At 47.5% G+C, this 20,737-nt stretch overlaps 1 protein-coding gene across 1 annotated transcript in view; it reads right to left on the bottom strand.

The window, feature by feature from the left end:
* LOC122552273 (uncharacterized) overlaps nucleotides 1-17,491 on the bottom strand; it is a 47,282-nt gene extending 29,791 nt beyond the window's left edge. Inside the window, exons 1-3 of the mRNA XM_043694965.2 lie at nucleotides 17,100-17,491; nucleotides 8,439-8,552; nucleotides 5,880-5,954 (exon numbers count right to left, since the gene is read on the bottom strand). Of these exons, the coding sequence (XP_043550900.2) occupies nucleotides 5,880-5,954; nucleotides 8,439-8,552; nucleotides 17,100-17,349 (439 nt within the window). The 5' untranslated portion in view covers nucleotides 17,350-17,491. The remainder of the gene's footprint in view (nucleotides 1-5,879; nucleotides 5,955-8,438; nucleotides 8,553-17,099) is intronic.
* Nucleotides 17,492-20,737: the final 3,246 nt, after the last annotated feature.

Here is a 20,737-nt window from a genome sequence, read left to right as displayed (position 1 = left end):
CGATGCAACAGCATATAAAACAGTAATCGCTGCTCCTGGAATTTGAGAAAATCACCTCCAGCACCTAAAATACCTCAAAAAAGGAGCAGCTCTTACAGCCACAAATGTATCCCTTCCTCCATCTTGGATTACCCAGAATCCTGTGGTACCAATATTTAAGAAAGGTGGTAAGGAAAAGGGATCTACAGACCAGTGGGACTGACTTCAATGTTGGAGTGAATCCTGAGGGACAGGATTTGCATCTATTTGGAAAGGCAAGGACTGATTACAAATGGTCAACATGGCTTTGTGTGTGGGAAATCATGTCTCACTAACTTGACTGAGTTCTTTGAAGAAGTGACGAAGAGCATTGATGAGGGCAGAGCGCAGATGTGATACGGGCTTCAGTAAAGCATTCAAAAGGGTTCCTCGTGGGAGACTGGATAGCAAGTGTAGATCTCACGGAATATAGGGAGAACTGGCCATTTGGATACAGAACTGGCTCAAAGGTAGATGACAGAGGGTGGTGAGTGGAAGGTTGCTTTTCAGACTGGAGGCCTGTGACCAGTGGAGTGCCACAAGGATCATAGAGTCATAGAGCCATAGAGACGTACAGCATGGAAACAGGCCCTTTGGTCCAACCCGTCCATGCCAACCAGATATCCCAACCCAATCTAGTCCCACCTGCCAGCACCCAGCCCATATCCCTCCAAACCCTTCCTATTCATATACCCATCCAAATGCTTCTTAAATGTTGCAATTGTACCAGCCTCCTCCACTTCCTCTGGCAGCCCATTCCATATATGAGATGGAAATGTGTTGCTGGAAAAGCGCAGCAGGTCAGGCAGCATCTAGGGAACAGGAGAATCGACATTTCGGGCATTAGCCCTTCTTCAGGAGGCTAATGCCCGAAACGTCGATTCTCCTGTTCCCTAGATGCTGCCTGACCTGCTGCGCTTTTCCAGCAACACATTTCCATCTCTGATCTCCAGCATCTGCAGACCTCACTTTCTCCTCAAACATTCCATATATGTACCATCCTCTGTGTGAAAAAGTTGCCCCTTAGGTCCCTTTTATATCTTTCCCCTCTCACCCTAAACCTATGCCCTCTAGTTCTGGACTCTCCCACCCCAGGGAAAAGACTTTGTCTATTTACCTTATCCATGCCCCTCATGATTTTATAAACCTCTATAAGGTCACCCCTCAGCTTCCGATGCTCCAGGGAAAAACAGCCCTAGCTTATTCAACCTCTCCCTATAGCTCAAATCCTCCAACCCTGGTCACATCCTTGTACATCATGTTTCACAACATCTTTCCAATAGGAATGAGACCAGAATTGCAAGCAATATTCCAACAGTGGCCTAACCAATGTCCACTACATTTAATCATTTATATATATGATTTGGATATAAACATAGGAGGTATAATTAGTAAGTTTGCAGATGACACCAAAATTGGAGGTGTAGTGGTCAGTGAAGAGGGTTACCTCAGATTACAACAGGATCTTGACCAGATGGGCCAATGGGCTGAGAAGTGGCAGATGGAGTTTAATTTAGCTACATGTGAGGTGCTGCATTTTGGGAAATTAAATCTTAGCAGGACTTATACACTTAATGGTAAGGTCCTGGGGAGTGTTGCTGAACAAAGAGACCTTGGAGTGCAGGTTCATAGCTCCTTGAAAGTGGAGTCGCAGGTAGGTAGGATAGTGAAGAAGGCGTTTGGTATGCTTTCCTTTATTGGTCAGAGTATTGAGTACAGGAGTTGGGAGGTCATGTTGCGGCTTTACAGGACATTGGTTAGGCCACTTTGGAATATTGCATGTAATTCTGGTCTCCTTCCTATCGGAAAGATGTTGTGAAACTTGAAAGGGTTCAGAAAAGATTTACAAGGATGTTGTCAGGGTTGGAGGATTTGAGCTATAGGGAGAGGCTGAACAGGCTGGGGCTGTTTTCCCTGGAGCTTCGGAGGCTGAGGGGTGACCTTATAGAGGTTTACAAAATTATGAGGGGCATGGATAGGATAAATAGACAAAGTCTTTTCCCTGACATGGGGGAGTCCAGAACTAGAGGGTATAAGTTTAAGGTGAGAGGGGAAAGATTTAAAAGAAGGTGGTGATTTTAAAAAGGGGCAATTTGTTCATGCAGATGGTGGTACGATTTTGGAATGAGCTGCCAGAGGAAGTGGTGGAGGCTGGTACAATTACAACATTTAAAAAGCATTTGGATGGGTATATGAATAGGAAGGGTTTAGAGGGAAATCGGCTAAGTGCTGGAAAATGGGGCTAGATTAGTTTGGGATATCTGGTCGGCGTGGACAAGTTGGACCACAGGGTCTGTTTCCGTGCTGTCCACCCCAATGACTCTGTGATGAGGAGAGTGACAGGAATTGTGACAATCTTAAGAGTTAACATCTTCACACCATCTCTCATCTCACTACTAGGAAACAGTATTGTAGAAACTAGCCATTCCAGGGAGACCATGGCTGGGTTAAGCCTCAGAGAGTACCTCAGCAGAGAACGTGACACATTTTGGAAGTTGTGATTCAGCCACTCGATGATGGTCACTGTGAGGGAAGGAGCTGGTTGGAAACAGATCTGTAACCTAGATGAGCAGAAACCAACAGCTCATTTTGATACTATCCTGCATGAGTCAGGCAGATCAGATCAGTTTGAATCTCTCCACAATCCCACCTCATCTGATAGCAAGACAGAAAGAACATGTCCTCGCGCAGTTTGGGGATGTTTTGAAGACAGTGGCAGCCTGTTTTGCTTTAAGGCCATCCAGGGCAGTGAGGGGGTGAAGGCAACAAAAAGACATTAACCTTTCATGTGACATTCACGCCTTACTGCTGCTCCATGTGCTGGCAGCTCACTCAGGGCACAATGAGGGGACTGGGAAGCTTCACACTTTCTGCTGTTACACTCAGTGGGCAGACGTGTGTGATCTGCTCCGCTCTCCCAAAACATGGAGACTCACAATGTCAGGATATACCTCCGCCTAAATCTGTCACAATTCCCAGAAAGTGCCCTGGTGCCTTACCTAAATGATACTCTGACACCTCCCCAACCTGGTTATATGGCACCTTACCTACCTGGTATTCTGGCACTCTCCCTACCTGGTACTCTAGCACATTACCCAACCTGGTACTCTAGCACTCTCCCTACCTGGTACTCTGGCACCTTACCTACCTGGTATTCTGGCACTCTCCCTACCTGGTACTCTGGCACCTTACCTACCTGGTATTCTGGCACTCTCCCTACCTGGTACTCTGACACCTCCCCAACCTGGTTATATGGCACCTTACCTACCTGGTATTCTGGCACTCTCCCTACCTGGTATTCTGGCACCTTACCTACCTGGTATTCTGGCACTCTACCTACCTGGTACTCTGGCACCTGACCTACCTGGTACTCTGGCAATAACCCTACCTGGTATTCCAGCACACTTCCAACCGGTTGCTCTGGCACCTTATCTACCTGGTACTCGGGCACTCTCCCAACCTGGTATTCTGGCACATTACCCAACCTGGTATTCTGGCACTCTCCCTACCTGGTACTCTGGCACTCATCCTACCTGGTACTCTGGCACCCGACCTGGTATTCTGGCACCCGACCTACCTGGTACTCTGGCAATAACCCTACCTGGTATTCCGGCACACTTCCAACCGGTTGCTCTGGCACCTTACCTACCTGGTACTCTGGCACTCTCCCAACCTGGTATTCTGGCACCTTACCTACCTGGTACTCTGGCACCCGACCTACCTGCTACTCTGGCAATAACCCTACCTGGTATTCCGGCACACTTCCAACCGGTTGCTCTGGCACCCTCCCTACCTGGTACTCTGGTATCCTCCCTACCTGGTACTCTGGTACCCTCCCTACCTGGTACTCTGGCACTCTCCCTACCTGGTACTATGGCACTCTCCCTACCTGGTACTCTGGCACTCTCCCTACCTGGTACTATGGCACTCTCCCTACCTGGTATTCTGGCACCTCACCTACCTGGTACTCTGGCACCCTCCAAACCTGGTACTCTGGCACTCTCCCTACCTGGTACTATGGCACTCTCCCTACCTGGTACTCTGGCACTCTCCCTACCGGGTACTCTGGCACTCTCCCTACCGGGTACTCTGGCACTCTCCCTACCGGGTACTCTGGCACTCTCCCTACCTGGTACTATGGCACTCTCCCTACCTGGTACTATGGCACTCTCCCTACCTGGTACTATGGCACTCTCCCTACCTGGTACTATGGCACTCTCCCTACCTGGTACTATGGCACTCTCCCTACCGGGTACTCTGGCACTCTCCCTACCGGGTACTCTGGCACCCTCCCTACCTGGTACTCTGGCACCCTCCCTACCGGGTACTCTGGTACCCTCCCTACCTGGTACTCTGGCACCCTCCAAACCTGGTACTCTGGCACTCTCCCTACCGGGTACTCTGGCACTCTCCCTACCGGGTACTCTGGCACTCTCCCTACCGGGTACTCTGGCACCCTCCCTACCTGGTACTCTGGCACCCTCCCTACCGGGTACTCTGGTACCCTCCCTACCTGGTACTCTGGCACTCTCCCTACCTGGTACTCTGGTACCCTCCCTACCTGGTACTCTGGTACCCTCCCTACCTGGTACTCTGGTACCCTCCCTACCTGGTACTCTGGCACTCTCCCTACCTGGTACTCTGGTACCCTCCCTACCTGGTACTCTGGCACACTGCCCTACTTTTTACTCTGGCACCCTCCCTAGCTGGTACTCTGGCACCCTCCCTACCTGGTACTCTGGCACCCTCCCTACCGGGTACTCTGGTACCCTCCCTACCTGGTACTCTGGTACCCTCCCTACCTGGTACTCTGGTACCCTCCCTACCTGGTACTCTGGTACCCTCCCTACCTGGTACTCTGGTACCCTCCCTACCTGGTACTCTGGTACCCTCCCTACCTGGTACTCTGGCACTCTCCCTACCTGGTACTCTGGCACTCTCCCTACCTGGTACTCTGGTACCCTCCCTACCTGGTACTCTGGTACCCTCCCTACCTGGTACTCTGGCACACTGCCCTACTTTTTACTCTGGCACCCTCCCTACCGGGTACTCTGGTACCCTCCCTACCTGGTACTCTGGTACCCTCCCTACCTGGTACTCTGGCACACTGCCCTACTTTTTACTCTGGCACCCTCCCTAGCTGGTAGTCTGGTGCCTTACCGATCTGGTACTCTGGCACTCTCCCTAGCTGGTAGTCTGACACCCTCTCAACGTGGTACTCTCACACCCTACCAACCTGCACTCTGGCACCCTATGTATCTAGAACTCTAGCACCATACTCTTGTAGTACTCTAACACCCTACCTTATCAGCACCTTACCTAGCTGGTATCCTGCGCTATACTGACATAACTGGCACGTTGGTATGCAATTACCTGAAACCCTACCAACCTGATACACTACTCGACTGACACCGTACCCACCTGGGACTCATTCAGATGGCATCCTAACCCACACTTGACTTATGCAGCTACCATTTCACAGGAGCAGTTGCATTCTTGCCATTTCAACACAGGATACCCAGGGGAAGTAAGAGACTGAGGTTTACCTGCCCTCACCTCACTCCCAACAAGCCTGCCCAACTGGATCGAAGGTCCACTCCGGATTTGTGCAGGAGCTGCGATCCCAGTCAGAAAGGCCAAGCCCTTTCCCCGGTGTAACAATGTTAGGGTGGAGTTGCACTTTGACTGTGTTTACTGCATCTTGCAAAACCCAGCCCTGACACATGGGAGACAGAGAGAAAGAGAGAGAGAGAGAGTAAGCATGTACTGCTCCCTACTCTGTTGGCAGATACTGGAGGGGAGTTTGGAACGACTGAAAACAAAAAGCGAAAATAACTTTGAAAAATGAATCGCAAACTCACTAATAGTTTGATCCTTGTTGTGTTCAGTCTTTAATGTCGTCTTAGCTGGGCTCACTTTCTGTTCCACAGTCGAAACTGAAAGAGAGTGAAATCGACCTCCATCACTGAATAGGACAACGTAAGAAAATTTGGAATATATGGAACATAAGAAAATTTGAAACAATTTTCTCCTTAAAGAGTCAGAAGTGTTTTGTTTCAGGTTTATCAGCTTTATTTCCAACGTCCTCACCTCTCACATCCTACTCTTGGTGGTCATCCCTGTTGGTCCTTGTGTTTTCTGCATTGTGGAAAGGTGGTGTTGGGACTGCACCTTCTCAAGCACTGAGTTGCCAGAGATTGGGTGCTAAAGAAGGCTCTGCAGGTACCACTCTCACCTAGGGTGCCAGTTCCCGTCCCACCCTAGCACTTGGTATTAAATCTATCAAAGCTGACTCTATGCAGCGGTACAGACAGAGTGCTACACTGTCTTTTGGGATGAGAGATGCTCAGACTGCATGACTGGCTAGCCATAAATTCCCGACAGCACTGTCTTGAACAAAGGCAGGGGAACTTTGGCCAATGCCCAGACCACATCAATAAGCCAGCCTGCCTGCTGATTACCTGAATAGTACTATGGGATCTTGCTGTGTACAAACTGGCTAGTGTGGAGCAGAACAATTTACAAAAGACTGGCTTCTGGAAGAAATGCACTTGAACTGTCACAACAATAAAGGGGGCAGGCTAAGTGCTGGAAAGTGGGACTTGTGTAGGTTTGGAGTCAGCAGGAATTCAACGGGCCAAAGGGCTCCTTTTGTTCTGTATGATTCTCCGAAATGCTTTCAGCCGGCTGGTTAATTTGCCCTCCTTTACCTTTTCACGTCTGCCTGATGTTATGAAGCTGAAAGAGACTTGGGGTGGGACCTGGTTGAGACAGAGGGGTTTGTCAGCTCACAGGGCAGCGAGAGATCACTGCATCCTCTCCCTCTGAACTGAGAATGAAGACATTTTGCCTTCTTTCTTAAGAGACTGGGTTTTTGCTGAGGCAGGGGAGTTATCAGAAAGTTGCAAGTGCAGCTCATCCCTGCGTTAGAAAGACACCTTACAGAATTTACACAGACGGTACTCTTCGCACATGGACTCAGATTGGGAGCCAATTCTCTGCGGGGGCTGTCCCTGTGAAATGGAACCAGAAACATTTAGAGACAGAGAGACAGACAGAGAGAGAGAGAGAGAGAGAAACACGTTTGAGAAACTCGACCCAGCAGAGGCTCAGACAGGGAGAAAATGTCACTGTCCCCTCCCTTGTTGCTCGGGTGGGCAACCTGGGCAGTGGTGAAACAAAATGGAAATCTCTCAAGGGTATTTTGAAAACATTGGTTGAGTTTGGTCATTAATTTGTATCTCTGTTGCATTTCAGCTTGGTGAGTTGAGACTTCCGTAAGAAGTTCCAAGTTACTCTGGGGGATGATCTATGTGAATGGTCATTTCTCCTGGATTTCCACAGCAGGTGATTGTGTCACAAAGATTAGAGTAGATTCCCTACAGTGTGGAAACAGGCCCTTCAGCCCAACCAGTTCACACCGACCCTCCGAAGAGTAACCCACCCAGACCCATTTCCTTCTGACTAATGCACCTAGGACTATGGGCAATTTAGATTGGCCAATTCACCCTGATCTGCACATCTTTGTGACTGTGGGAAGAAACCGGAGCACCCGGAGGAAATCCACGCAGACACGGGGAGAATGTGCAAACTCCACACAGACAGTCGCTCGAGGCTGGAATTGAACCTGGGACCCTGGTACTGTGAGGCAGCAGTGCTAACCACTGAGCCACCACACCGCCCTTTCTTTCTAAAAGCTGTTCCTTTTCTCAAGGAGACTCTGTCCTTGATTTTCCTCAGCAGGGTAATAAACCAGGCCGGGCTCCAATCAGTCTGGTTTGGCACAGAGATGACAAGGATTTTGAGAGGCCTTTTGTTTATATGTAAACAGGTGGGACTCCAGGCCAAAGTCGTCATGCTTTAGAAGTATAATGGAAGGGGAGTGGTCAGCTCTCTAGCTGAGTAGTTTTAGTTCAGTCCAGAGCTAGTTAGAAGTTCAACAGTGTGGAAACTCTCTCTCTCTCTTCCTGCCCTTCTAACTTCAACCTGTTAGTATGTGTTCCATTTATACTGGGTTTTAAAGGGAGTTTGCTTATTGGGACTGTTGTGTGTATTCGGAACAGCATAATTAAGTCTTGTTTGGATAGACTGAGTTCTGTAGGGGCTCTTTTTTCTGTTCTTTGTGTTTCATTGTGTAATTTTGTGAATAAATTTTTATCTGTTTTAAAATTTAGTAGTCAACCTAGCTATCTTACTCCAGGTAATTTCACTGTGCACTTACTGAAACTAATTGCCAAGTTATGGTCTGGGGCTACCTGCTCAATCATATTTTGAGTGGTCCGGCCGAGTCCATAACAATTGGAAGGCGTCCTACGCCACACACTTTTATAAAAAAAAGGTAGCAGAAAACAGCTCATTTTCGTTCACTTCCCTCGCGTGTCCCTCACGGGCCGTTCCTGGAGTCAAGGTGAAATACTTACTTCTCGAAATGCAAACCACAAGCAGAACAAACATCACGAGAAAAGAGATGATCAACATCATGGTTTTTCCCAAAATAATGGTCCATCCTCCACACGAAATCTCCCTTCCACAACCTTTGAACGAAAGAAATCGGGTGTGAGCAGTTTAGTTCAGCGCAGATTAATTCTCCAATCCCCACCAGCAGAAAGGAAGCATTCCACAAGAGACTTTAAAGTCAGCCTTCACTGCCCCTCACTAACTTTGGTATGTTGGTGGTGGGTCTGCTTCTTAAACTGATGTGGCCCCCATAGTGTTGTTAGGGAGAGAGTTCCCGAATTTTGACCCAGTTACAGTGAAGGAACAGTGACATATTTCCAAGTCAGGACGGTGAGTGGCTCAGAGGGGAACTTGCAGGGGGTGGTGTTCCCATGTATCTGCTGCCCTTGTCCTTCCAGATGGAAATGGCCATCTGAGGGAGTGTTGCTAGGCTGTAAACTGTTCTCAGCTTTCCTCTGCTTCTTGAGGACTGTCCAAGTTAGGTTATTAAAGGATATTCAAGGTTAAGATAGATGGTTTTTTAAACAGTAAGGGCCACAGTAAGAATTATGGGGAAAAGGCAGGAAAGTAATGCACTACCAGACTGCCATGATCTCACTGAATGATAAGAGTTGACTCGATGGGCTGAATGGCCAATTTCTGTGTCTAAATTTAACCGAATCCAGAAAATATCCAAGCTTAGGCTGACAAGTGGAAATTATATCCATGCCATACAAATACCAGACAGTGACCCTCTCCAATAAGAGCCAATCTAACCACCACCCCTTGATATTCATTGGTGTTACCATCACTGAATTCCTCACTATTCGCATTCTGGGGATTACCATGGACCAGAAACTGAACTAGACTTACCACATAAACACAGCAGCTACAAGAGCAGGTCAGAGGCTGGGAATACTGCAACGTGTAACTCCCCTCCTGACTCCCCTAAGCCCATCCACCATCTGCAAGGCACAAGTCAAGAGGGTGATGGAATACTCCCCACTTGCCCTGGATGGGGGCAGCTCCAACAACACTCAAGAAGCTCAACACCATCCAGGACAAAGCAGCCCACTTGATTGGCAGTGCATCCACTCCCTCCACCACCGACGCTCAGTAACAGCAGTGTGTCCCATCCACAAGATGCACTGCAGCAATTCACCAAAGATCCTCAGACAGCACCCTCCAAACCCATGACCACTTCTATCTAGAAGGACAGGGGCAGCAGAGACATGGGAACACCACCCCCTGCAAGATCCCTCCTGAGCCACTCACAATGCTGACTTGGAAATATATCACTGTTACTTCACTGTCAGTGAGTCAACTCCCTCCCTAGCAACACTGCGGGAGCCACATCAGTTTAAAAAGCAGACCCACCACCAACATATCAAAGTTAGTGAGGGGCAATGAAGGCTGACTTTAAAGTCTCTTGTGGAACAGTGGTAATGTTCCAACCTCTGAGTCTGGAGACCCAGTTTCAAGTCTCCCCTAGTCCAGGGATGAGTCTTAACATTCCTGAGCACCTCGATTAGAAAATATGTAAATGCTGACCTTACCAGCAATACTCACAACCTGTGAGGTTTTTTTGTTTATAAGTATCACAGCATCACTCAAAGTCAGTCTGTCAAACTTGTGCTGAACTATCTACTCATCTCACTCTCCTCATGCTCGGTTTCTTATCCCTGAAAGCCTTTAACTCCCTTCTGGAATGATTTTGATTGTTCACCCACAGTAGGGGTGACAAAGTGGCAATGTCCCAGTCTCTGGACCAGAAACTCCAGGTTCAAACCACAATGCAGGAGGGCCTCTGCAGTAAATGATTGAATGCTCATGGTGTAATTCCTTCCAATAGACTGGCCAACAGTGGTGCAAAGGGAATTTCCCGATCAGCCCTCCTGCAGACGTCCGCCATATTGCCAATAAGCATGGACCAATCACACGGCCCCAGTCTTTGGACATGGGAGGAAATGGCAGATTTCATGAGGAGCTTATAGCAGAGATGGTCACGTTCAAATCACCCTCTGCACACCTTCTCTCTAGCCGCCCATCCATTGTTTTGGGGATTATCTTAAACCTCTACAGTAGCCACTGACTGAAAGTGCAAGAGAGTGCAACTAGAAACACACCCTCGAAAATAAGAGAACTCTGGCCAGGAGATGACAAGAAGCAATCAAAATGGCCTCTTGATGCTGAACCATTTAGAAGTTTTGTTAACACAACCCTCAGGTTCCAATCAAGGGAGGATCATAACCAATGGATGCGCAGTTAAGAAAATTGACAAGACAACTTGGGGCAGCGCAGTGGCTCAGTGGTTAGCACTGCTGCTTCATAGCACCAGGGTCCCTGGTGCGATTCCAGCCTTGGGTGACTGGCTGTGTGGAGTTTGCACATTCTCCCTGTGTCTGTTGGGTTTCCTCTGGGTGTTTCGGTTTCCTCCCACACTCCAAAGATGTGCAGGTCAGGTGAACTGGCCGAGTTAAATTGCCCGTAGTGTTAGGTGCATTAGTCAGAGGGATATGGGTCTGGGTGGGTTACTCTTTGGAGGGTCAGTGTGGACTGGTTGGGCTGAAGGGCCTGTTTCCATTCTGTAGGGAATCTAATAAAAAAAAGCCCAAGTTGAGAATGGAAGGTCTCTTTCTTCCTCACAGCTTTCTTTTATTCGTTCACAAGATGAGGATGACACGAGACAGACCAGTATTTATTGCCCATCCCTAACTGCCCAGAGGGCAGTCAAGAGTCGACCCCATTGCTGGAGGTCTGGAGTCACATGGAAGCCAGACAGGGTAAGGATGGCAGATTTCCTTCCTTACAGTACAGATGGGTTTTTCTGACAATGAATACATGGTTATCATTAGACTCCTAATTCCAGATTTTTATTAAATTCAAATTCCTCCATCTGGTACCCAGGCCGTTACCCGGGTCTCTGGATTATCGGCGCACATGGCCATTGTCTTCCTGAGTTGTTGCAGTTTGAGTCACACTGAAAAGCCACTGAAAGCAGATTCAGTCGCAATTTCCAAAAGGAAAATTTTAAAATGGAAAGAGAAAGTGAAATTGCCGGGCCTTGGGGAAGGCGCAAAGGGAACTGTGACTAATTAAACCAATCTTTCAGAGGGCTAGCACAGCCACAAGGGGCAGAAAGGCCCCCTGCTCTGTGTGTGATATGAATGCACATGGCATTGATCATGTTAATGAAGGAGGAACATTGGCCAGGACAGGAGGAGAACTCCCACCAAGCAGGAGATGTAAGGTGCGGAAAATCACAGAAACATCCTTTTCCACAATACACAGAGTGCTCTGACACTGGCATCAAAGTGGGAAATGTACATTAATTAGAAAAGTTGGCATAAAATATGAAAACATGAATCAGAGACTCTCACAAACAAAAAAAGTTAATTGAAGATTAATATCTTTGGCCTTTTCTACGTGTTAAACAGATCTTTGGCCGGTTTTATATGTTAAGATCAGGAGAGACCAGATTCAATTCAAATAGAGGAGGCTCCCAGGTGACTTGAGAGAAGTGTTTAGAATGTGAGCAAGGTGCAATGGAGTGGACTTTATTCGTGATTAAGGGTTGACAGTAAGAAAGTGCAGGATTTGGGAAGTAACGTTGTACAGGATATTGGTGAGACCTTGGCTGGAGTATTGTGTCCAGTTCTGGTCACCCAGTTATAGGAAGGATATGATGAAGAAGAGATTTACCAGGACTTCGCCAGGAATGGAAGATTTGAGTTATAAAGAAAGACTAAATAGGCTGAGATGTTTTTCACTGGACTGCAGGAGGTTGAGAGATGATCTGATTAGATTACTCACAGTGTGGAAACAGGCCCTTCGGCCCAACAAGTCCACACCGACCCTCCAAAGGGCAACCCACCCAGACCTATTCCACTACATTTACCCCTTCACCTAACACTACGGGCAATTTAGCATGGCCAATTCACCTAACCTGCACATTTTTGGACTGTGGGGGGAAACCGGAGCACCCGGAGGAAAGCCACGCAGACACGATGAGAATGTGCAAACTCCACACAGACAGTTGCCCGAGGCGGGAATTGAACCTGGGTCTCTGGTGTTGTGAGGCAGCAGTGCTAACCACTGAGCCACCGTGCCACCCACAAGGTGGATTCTGATAGAATTTATAAAATAATGCGAGCTATAGATAGAGTTAATGGTAGTTGTGCACTCCCTAGAGTGGGGTATTTCAAAACTGGGGGCACATTTTTAAGGTGAGAGGAGAGAGATATTAAAAAGGCATAAGGGGAAAATTGTTTACCCAGAGGATGGTTCACGTGTGGAATGACCTTCCTGAGGAAGTGATGGATGCAGGAACAGTTACAATGTTTAAAAGACATTTGGATAAGTTCATGAATAGGAAAAGTTTGGAAGGATATGGGCCAGGAGCAGGCAGGTGGGACTAGTTTAGTTTGGGATTAGGGTAAGCATGGACTGGTTGGACCGAAGGGTCTGATTCCATGCTGGATGAATCTATGACTGTATTAACTCTTATTGTAGAGAAGTGTGCAGGACAGTTCTCTTTCTCTGATTCACTCATGGGGTATGGACATCACTGGCAAGGCCAGCATTTATTGCCCATCCCTAATTGCCCAGAGGGCAGTTAAGAGTCAACCACGTTGCTGTGGGTCTGGAGTTACATGTAGGTCAGACCAGGTAAGGATGGCAGATTCCTTCCCTGAAGGACGTTAGTGAACCAAATGGGTTTTTCCAACATCAATGGTCTCATGGTCACCATTAGACTCTTAAATCCAGATTCTTTACTGAATTCAATTTCCACCATCTCCCATGCTCCAGAACATTAGCTGAGTTTCTGGATTAAGAGTCTAGTGATAATACCACTAGGCCATTGCTTCCCCTAATAGAGGGTTTTCACAGATGGTTGCAATACCATGGACTAAAATCAGAAAGTACTGGAGAAACTCACTGGGTATTATAACATCTGTGGAGAGAGGGGTTACAAAGAGGAATCGTTCTGCACATTAACACTCTCCACTGTTGCTGAGTTGCCTTTCTGGCTTAATAATAATGTGAACTGAATGGATTCTTTCATCAAATAATACCTTTATAACAATATGTTAAAGTAAAGAAGGTGTCTGTAATGCAGTCAGTATCAAAGATTTATATTGTGCAAGGACAGTTAAAGCTCCTGGGGTGGGGGTGGGGGGGGGGGAGTTCTTTTGATGTAATTTGATTTATTTTTGTTGCAAAGCTTTGAATGGCATGCAGTACAGGCAGATCATAGCGTACAAAGTGAATTAGGGTAATAGCACAGAGTGAGGAATACAATGTAACAGCTGCAGAGGAGGGGCACGGAGACCAAGATCTACATTAAATTGGAAACTTGAGAGGTCCATTCAGAGCTGAAAATGTGTTGCTGGAAAAGCGCAGCAGGTCAGGCAGCATCCAAGGAACAGGAGAAGGGCTTATGCCTGAAACATTGATTCTCCTGATCCTCGGATGCTGCCTGACCTGCTGCACTTTTCCAGCAACACATTTTCAGCTCTGATCTCCAGCATCTGCAGTCCTCACTTTCTCCAGGTTCATTTAGAAGTCTAATAACAGCAGGGAAGAAGCTGTTCTTAAATCTGTTGGTATGTATGTTTAAGCTTTTGTATGTTCTATCCAACAGAAGAGGTTGGAAAAGAGTGTAACCAGGGTGGGAGGGGTCTTTGATGATGTCGGCTGCTTTCCCGAAGTAGAGATGGGATCAATGGAAGAGAGGCTGGATTATGTGACGGACTGGGCTGTGTTCACAACTCCCTCTCGTTTCTTACGGCCCAGAGCAGAGCAGTTGCCGTAACAAGCCGTGAAACATCCGGATAGGATGCTTTCTAGAGTGCATCTAGAAAAATTAATCAGACAGTTCTCCCCTTCTACTGACCCGGTTCCAGCACAAACCTCCAGGCAACGGGGCAAAAGTTTCCGGACTCTGCATTCCCCGATTTTCCACCCCAAGGCTGTGACCAGTGTTTCCAAAATTACTCCAAATTTACCCAACCTTTCACCGTTTTTAGTGGGACAAAGGTCAGTGGAAACTGATTTACCATAAACATAGAGCAATTTAACTGTTATAAATTCTGCCAAAGTGCAAAATAAGCGGCATTATCCAGTGGGTTATTCTAACAATAACTCTCAATACAACAAGCCAGTCCCTGTCTCTCTTTCCCTCAGATCAAGGTTAGATTTAGAGTTCCCTCAATGCTGTATACTTTCCAACATTATCTATAAACAATTGGTTTCGCATTGATCTGTTACTGGGTGGTGCAATTAAAATGGTGTTAGATGTTGGATAAAGTTAGATACATTTGTTTTGTACACTATAAAAATTTTAACCAATGCAGTTACCAACATTCTCCTGGAATAAAGGATAAATTACTCAAATTTTAATAAACTAGAGATTTCTGACCCTTCTGAGGAAGGGTCACTCTACCTGAAACGTTAACTCTGATTTCTCTCCACAGACGCTGCCAGATCTGCTGAGCTTTTCCAGCAATTTCTGTGTTTGTTAGTGATTTTTTTGTTTAATTGTTTATGAGTGTTAATCCCTAACTGAGAATTTCACGAAGCAACATTTGGATCTAATCTGACAGACTGGTTGCTGCCCTTTGTACAAACCGTGTCTCCAACCCGGTCTGATTTCTAGCCCTTTGAAGTCATGGATGGGAACAGTGGCCATTCGATTTGTGGTCCTTTGATCATTCCCACATCACACTCTACAAAGAAACATGTTACCACCAACAAAATGCTCCTCAATTCTCACACACTCTAGAATCTGATTCTTCTTGCCGTTGGTATTTTTTACGCGTTGTGGTAACGAGTTCAAGACGAAAACCTCGCTCAAAATGTGCCTTTTTGTGTGGCAACCTGCAAATTCTGCATCACCAGACAAAAAGGGTTTTCTACAATATTTCAGATCAATCCCCTTACTTTCTTTGTTCAGTGAAATATCTCATGACAGAAGAGCAGAAAACTGCCTTTGAAATATCGCCCATTTAAAATCCCTCAGCTGGTTCCATCCCTTATTAAAAAGATTGATTTTTCATGTAAACACCACAACGTTACCTCTCAAATTAGGAAATTTATCGGTCAACTCCATCAAGAATAGAGCCATAGAGATGTACAGCACAGAAACAGACCCTTCGGTCCAACCCGTCCATGCTGACCAGTTATCCTGAATTAATCTAGTCCCATTTGCCTGCGTTCATCCCATATCCCTCCAAACCCTTCCTATTCATAAACCCATCCAAATGCCCTTTAAATGTTGTAATTGTACCAGCCTCCACCACTTCCTCTGGCAGCTCATTCCATACACGTACCACCGTCTGCGTGAAAACGTTGCCCCTTAGGTCTCTTTTATATCTTTCCCCTCTCACCTTAAACCTATGCCTTTATTTTTGAACTTCCCTACTCTGAGGAAAAGATCTTGTCTATTTGCCCTATCTGAGCCCTTCACAATTTTATAAACCTCTATAAGGTCAACCCTTAGCATCTGACGCTCCAGGGAAAACAGCCCCAGACTGTTCAGCCTCACCAACCCTGGCAACATCCTTGTAAATCTTCTCTGAACCCTTTCAAGTTTCACAACATCCTTCCTATAGCAGGGAGACCAGAATTGCAAGCAGCATTCTAAAAGTGGCCTAACCAATGTCCTGTACAGCTGCAACATGATCTCCCAACTCCTGTACTCAGTGCACTGACTAATAAAGGCAAGGGTTCTAAATGTCTTCTTCACCACTCTGTCTACCTGGGACTGCACTTTCAAGGAACTAATAGTCTTGCACCATTTGCAAATCCTGCTTTCCCTCCGTCCTGGATGGTGGAAGTGTTCAGACAAGAGAAAGCTAGTCACCTCTTGCTTTTCCCTGCCACCACGCAAGAAGAGATGAGAAGCTAGGACTGTTCTCCAGCAACATCTCAACATCTTCAAAGTGCCACTACAGACACCCGTAAAAAGATCATAGTCACTTGGAAGGACTTGGATAGAGTGAGTGAAGGGAAACAGTTTGCAATGACAGGAGGGTTGGAAGTCGGTGGGGGGTGGGGGCAGCTTTAAAGTAACTGAAAACTGAAGCAGAGAGAGAGGGTGAAGGGAATTTTTTTTAACACAGCAAGTTATTGCGATCTCTAACGTACAGCCCAACAGAACTCGAGAAGCAGATTTGGCAACAGTGGGGCAGGAAACATCAAGGAAGACGATTGGCAGCATTGTGTTAGTGTCAGCCCCGCATTCATCCTTTCAGCTCCCTGCCAAGCCCCCTCTGTACAAGTGCCCCGCTGACTTCGCCATCATCAAGCCTTTCCCTGATTCCCTTCAGACAGTGACTAGTGAACCTGCTCCCAACCTGGGCAGTACTTTCAAGACCTTACTGTGTTGAAAAATAAAAGACGGCACTTTTTGTGAAACATTCTGACACGCTTGCGCTCCCTGTGGGGGACAGAATGTCCTCTCTCACCCATCGCTCGAAATGGCTTCTCTCCATCCACCTATCAACACTCCCTCAGGATTATAAACGGTCCAGTCAGATTGAACCGTGATCCCCCCACATTAGGAGCTGGTTGGTTGGGGGGGGGGGGGGGAGAGGGTGGGGGAGGGGCGGTGGCATGCAGTGGTCCCAGGACCCACTCTTTACCTTGGGATCTTCCTGCCCGGCCACTGCTCTGCCGGTGGATATCGCAGTTGTTGTAGATGGTCTCGTTCTCCCTGTGGTCCCGGAGAATATGGAAGTTGGTGTATGTTGGCTCGTGAGGCATGGTCTCCGGCATGGCACGGACCTGGCCAGCTGAGTCTGCCCTTTCTAGCGAGGTGCTCCAACTGAGCTCAGGGCACATGAGCCTACAGAACAAGTGGGCAGGACCTTCAATGTCTGCTTCGTGCATCATGCTGCTCTCTGAAACGCAGGTTTTCTAAGAGATATTATCTCCTGCACTTCCTGTGATTCACTTATCTCAGTGAGTACCGGCAAAAAAAAGGACTGTTATCAGAAATGATCTCTGCTTTACAGTTTTACCCTTACTCAATCACTTTATATTCCTCAACATGGGGAGCAGTGGGCTGGGGAGGAGGGGAGGAGATGTTTGAGCTCAGAGATAGTTTTGTAAGTTTTTTCCTGGATGTGAGTTAGAGAAAGACCAATTGCATTAATCTTCCCCAGCAGCTTGCTTCCTCCCAATCTCAGACTGGTTTGTTCTATTGTAGGAGGTAGTCTGACCTTTGGAAACCATTTATCACAGCCAGTGGGTGGACTTCACGCACGCGCGCACACACAGACGCAGGCACACACACAAACACTCACACACACAGACATGACATACACACAAACACACATACACACACACACACAGACACACACACACATACACACACAAACACACACACAGACATAACACACACAAACACACACAGGCACACACACATGCACACACACATGCACACACAGACACACACACACACATGCACACACATACACACACAAACACACACACAGACATAACACACACAAACACACACAGAGACACACACAGTCACACACACACAAACACACACACAGACACAACACACATGCACACACACAGACACGCACACACATGCACATGCGCACAGACACACGCACACACAGACACACATGCACACACACACATGCACAGATACACACAAACACAGTCACACACAGAGACACACACACAGACACACACAGACACACACATGCACACACACACAGAGACACGCACACACACATAGACACACACATGCACATAGACTCACACACAGACACACACACAGACACACACACAGACACACATACACACACATGCACGCGCACGCACGCACACAATTCAATTGCTCTCGAGTCAAGTGAGATTTCAATCCCACGTCCAACTCCCAATGAATGCGGCATAGCTCAAAACCTGGTACTGCATGGTTCCCACCAACTGAATCCCAACACAGAATGAGTCGATTCGGCCTATCGCCTCTGTGCTGGCTGTCAGAGAGAGCTACCCAATTAGCCTTATTCTTCCTGGCCTTTCCCCAATCTGGCCTTGTTCAACATGTCCCTGTCCAATTCACGTTTGGAAGCTGAATCTGTCTCCATGACTGAGTTCATTCCAAAGCAGAACAGCTCACGATTTATTTCCCCTGTGGTTCTTTTACGAACTAATCATAACTGTTTGTCTGCACTGGAAACAGCTTCCCTTCATTTACCCGATCAAAACAGTCACCGTTTCTTAACCCTTTACCTTCTCCTTCAAGGAGAATGGTTCCAATTCCTTAACAACTGTCCCTCCTCAATCAATTCCTTCATTCGTTACTTCTCTTCTCACTCAGTGAAAATCAGGGTCCATGGTGAGGTGGTCAGCAGGTGGTCAATGAGGAACCTCTCAACTTCAAGACCCAACAATCCCATTGTCCAAGCAAGTGTTGAGTAGTGAGATCGGTTACTCATTGGTGAGCGGTGAGATGCCTATTTCCAAGGATAATCACCTACTAAAAGCTTGGTTCTTGCTTAGTCTCACTTCATTGGTATGCAATCACCCAACCTCCCAACTGCCAGTTAGAAACTAAACATTGACAACCCTTGGCATGACAGTCTGAGCGGGTACTTGGTGACTACAGTTCGTCCTCCATCTTGAACACCCAGCATCATGTCACAGGGCACACTCTGTGTGCAATAGTGGCACGTAACCCATGTCCACAGACATTGGCATTGAGACGTATCAGCCTCACCCCTTTATCCTGGCAGATACCATGCCATGCATAGTACGTTCTGTGCTTTGGAGCAGCCCGGGATCTCTCACTATAACTACACAGAGGGACAGACACTGTGCTCAGAGGGTCTCAGCACTCCCTCACTCACTGTCCGCTCAACCTTTGTCATGAAGGTTGGCATTTTGCCCAATCAGTTGCATCCCTGCCTTGCTGTTTAGTGCAAATATGAAGCCAAACAGATAGTGGTGGTTGTCTCTGCCAAGGGCGTGGGCACCATGTTGTACAGTACTGTGCCCCATCAAGCAGATAGTGGTGGTTGTCTCTGCCAAGGGCGTGGGCACCATGTTGTACAGTTCTGTGCCCCATCAAGCAGATAGTGGTGGTTGTCTCCGCCAAGGGCGTGGGCACCATGTTGTACAGTACTGTGCCCCATCAATCTCACACCCGGGCCATGTCCCAGCAGGACAGGACAAACAGATCACACCTGCTTCAGCCAAATGACCAAATGACCCTTTCTCAAAGCGAAAAGGATGTGGCCCTCACGGATGGAGAGGTCATCACTTCGGGAGGTGGGAAAGCAGGGGAGTTGGGGGGGGGGGGGGGGGGTACAACTAATCAGAGGCATCACGTGATGGAAGAGCTGGGGTGGTCAGGGTCAGGGGGTCCATCTCACTGCTGTCCTGGGACAGAGCCACGATCAGTCCTACACACCAAGCACAAACCATCAAGGGACCTCCAGGTCTCCGTTTGGGGATGGGGGGGGGGGAGTGGGGGAGATGGGTCAGGTCACCCCAAAGCCTTGCAGTAAGCCCCAGAGGGGGTTAATGTGCTCTGCCCAGCTGGAGTAGATGGGACAAAGAGCTGGCGTGATGGAGAGCAGGGGGAGCAGGAGTAGTTACCTGAGGAGGGAGAGCAGAATGTTAGGCAGGAGAGACCTCACCGTCACAGAGAGAGCACAATGGGATGGACTGCTCCAACACCAAAAGAGGCTGATGGACACTCGGCTCCAGCCAGAAGGTCTCTCACACATGGACATGGTGAGCAGGCGTTATCCAGTGAAAGCAGCATCCAATGTCTGGCCCTTGTTGTTGCTGAATACAAGTGAGTGGATTGAGGCATTACAAAGACCGCCTGTATATGAAGGCACCACAGTGAGAAGATGCTGGGCTATAGTGGTCATTGGATAAAACATAACACTGACCCAGAGACAACCCAGACATAAACACTGACCGAGAGATAAACCTGGACCCAGAGATAAAAACAGACCCAGAGATAAACACTGACACAGAGATAAACACTGAACCAGAGATAAACACTGACACAGAGATAAACACTGACACAGAGATACACACTGACACAGAGATAAACACTGAGAGATAAACACAGACCCAGAGATAAACACTGACTCAGAGATAAACACTGAGAGATAAACACAGACCCAGAGATAAACACTGACTCAGAGATAAACACTGACCCGGAAATAAATACTGACTGAGAGATAAACATTGACTCGGAGATAAACACTGACTCAGAGATACACACTGACCCAGAGATAAACACTGA

The sequence above is a fragment of the Chiloscyllium plagiosum genome, unplaced genomic scaffold (assembly GCF_037043375.1).
Source record: "Chiloscyllium plagiosum isolate Xiang-an unplaced genomic scaffold, Cpla_swu_hap1 HiC_scaffold_45, whole genome shotgun sequence".
NCBI classification, from domain to species: Eukaryota; Metazoa; Chordata; class Chondrichthyes; order Orectolobiformes; family Hemiscylliidae; genus Chiloscyllium; species Chiloscyllium plagiosum.
This window is presented reverse-complemented; position numbering and strand designations above follow the sequence as displayed.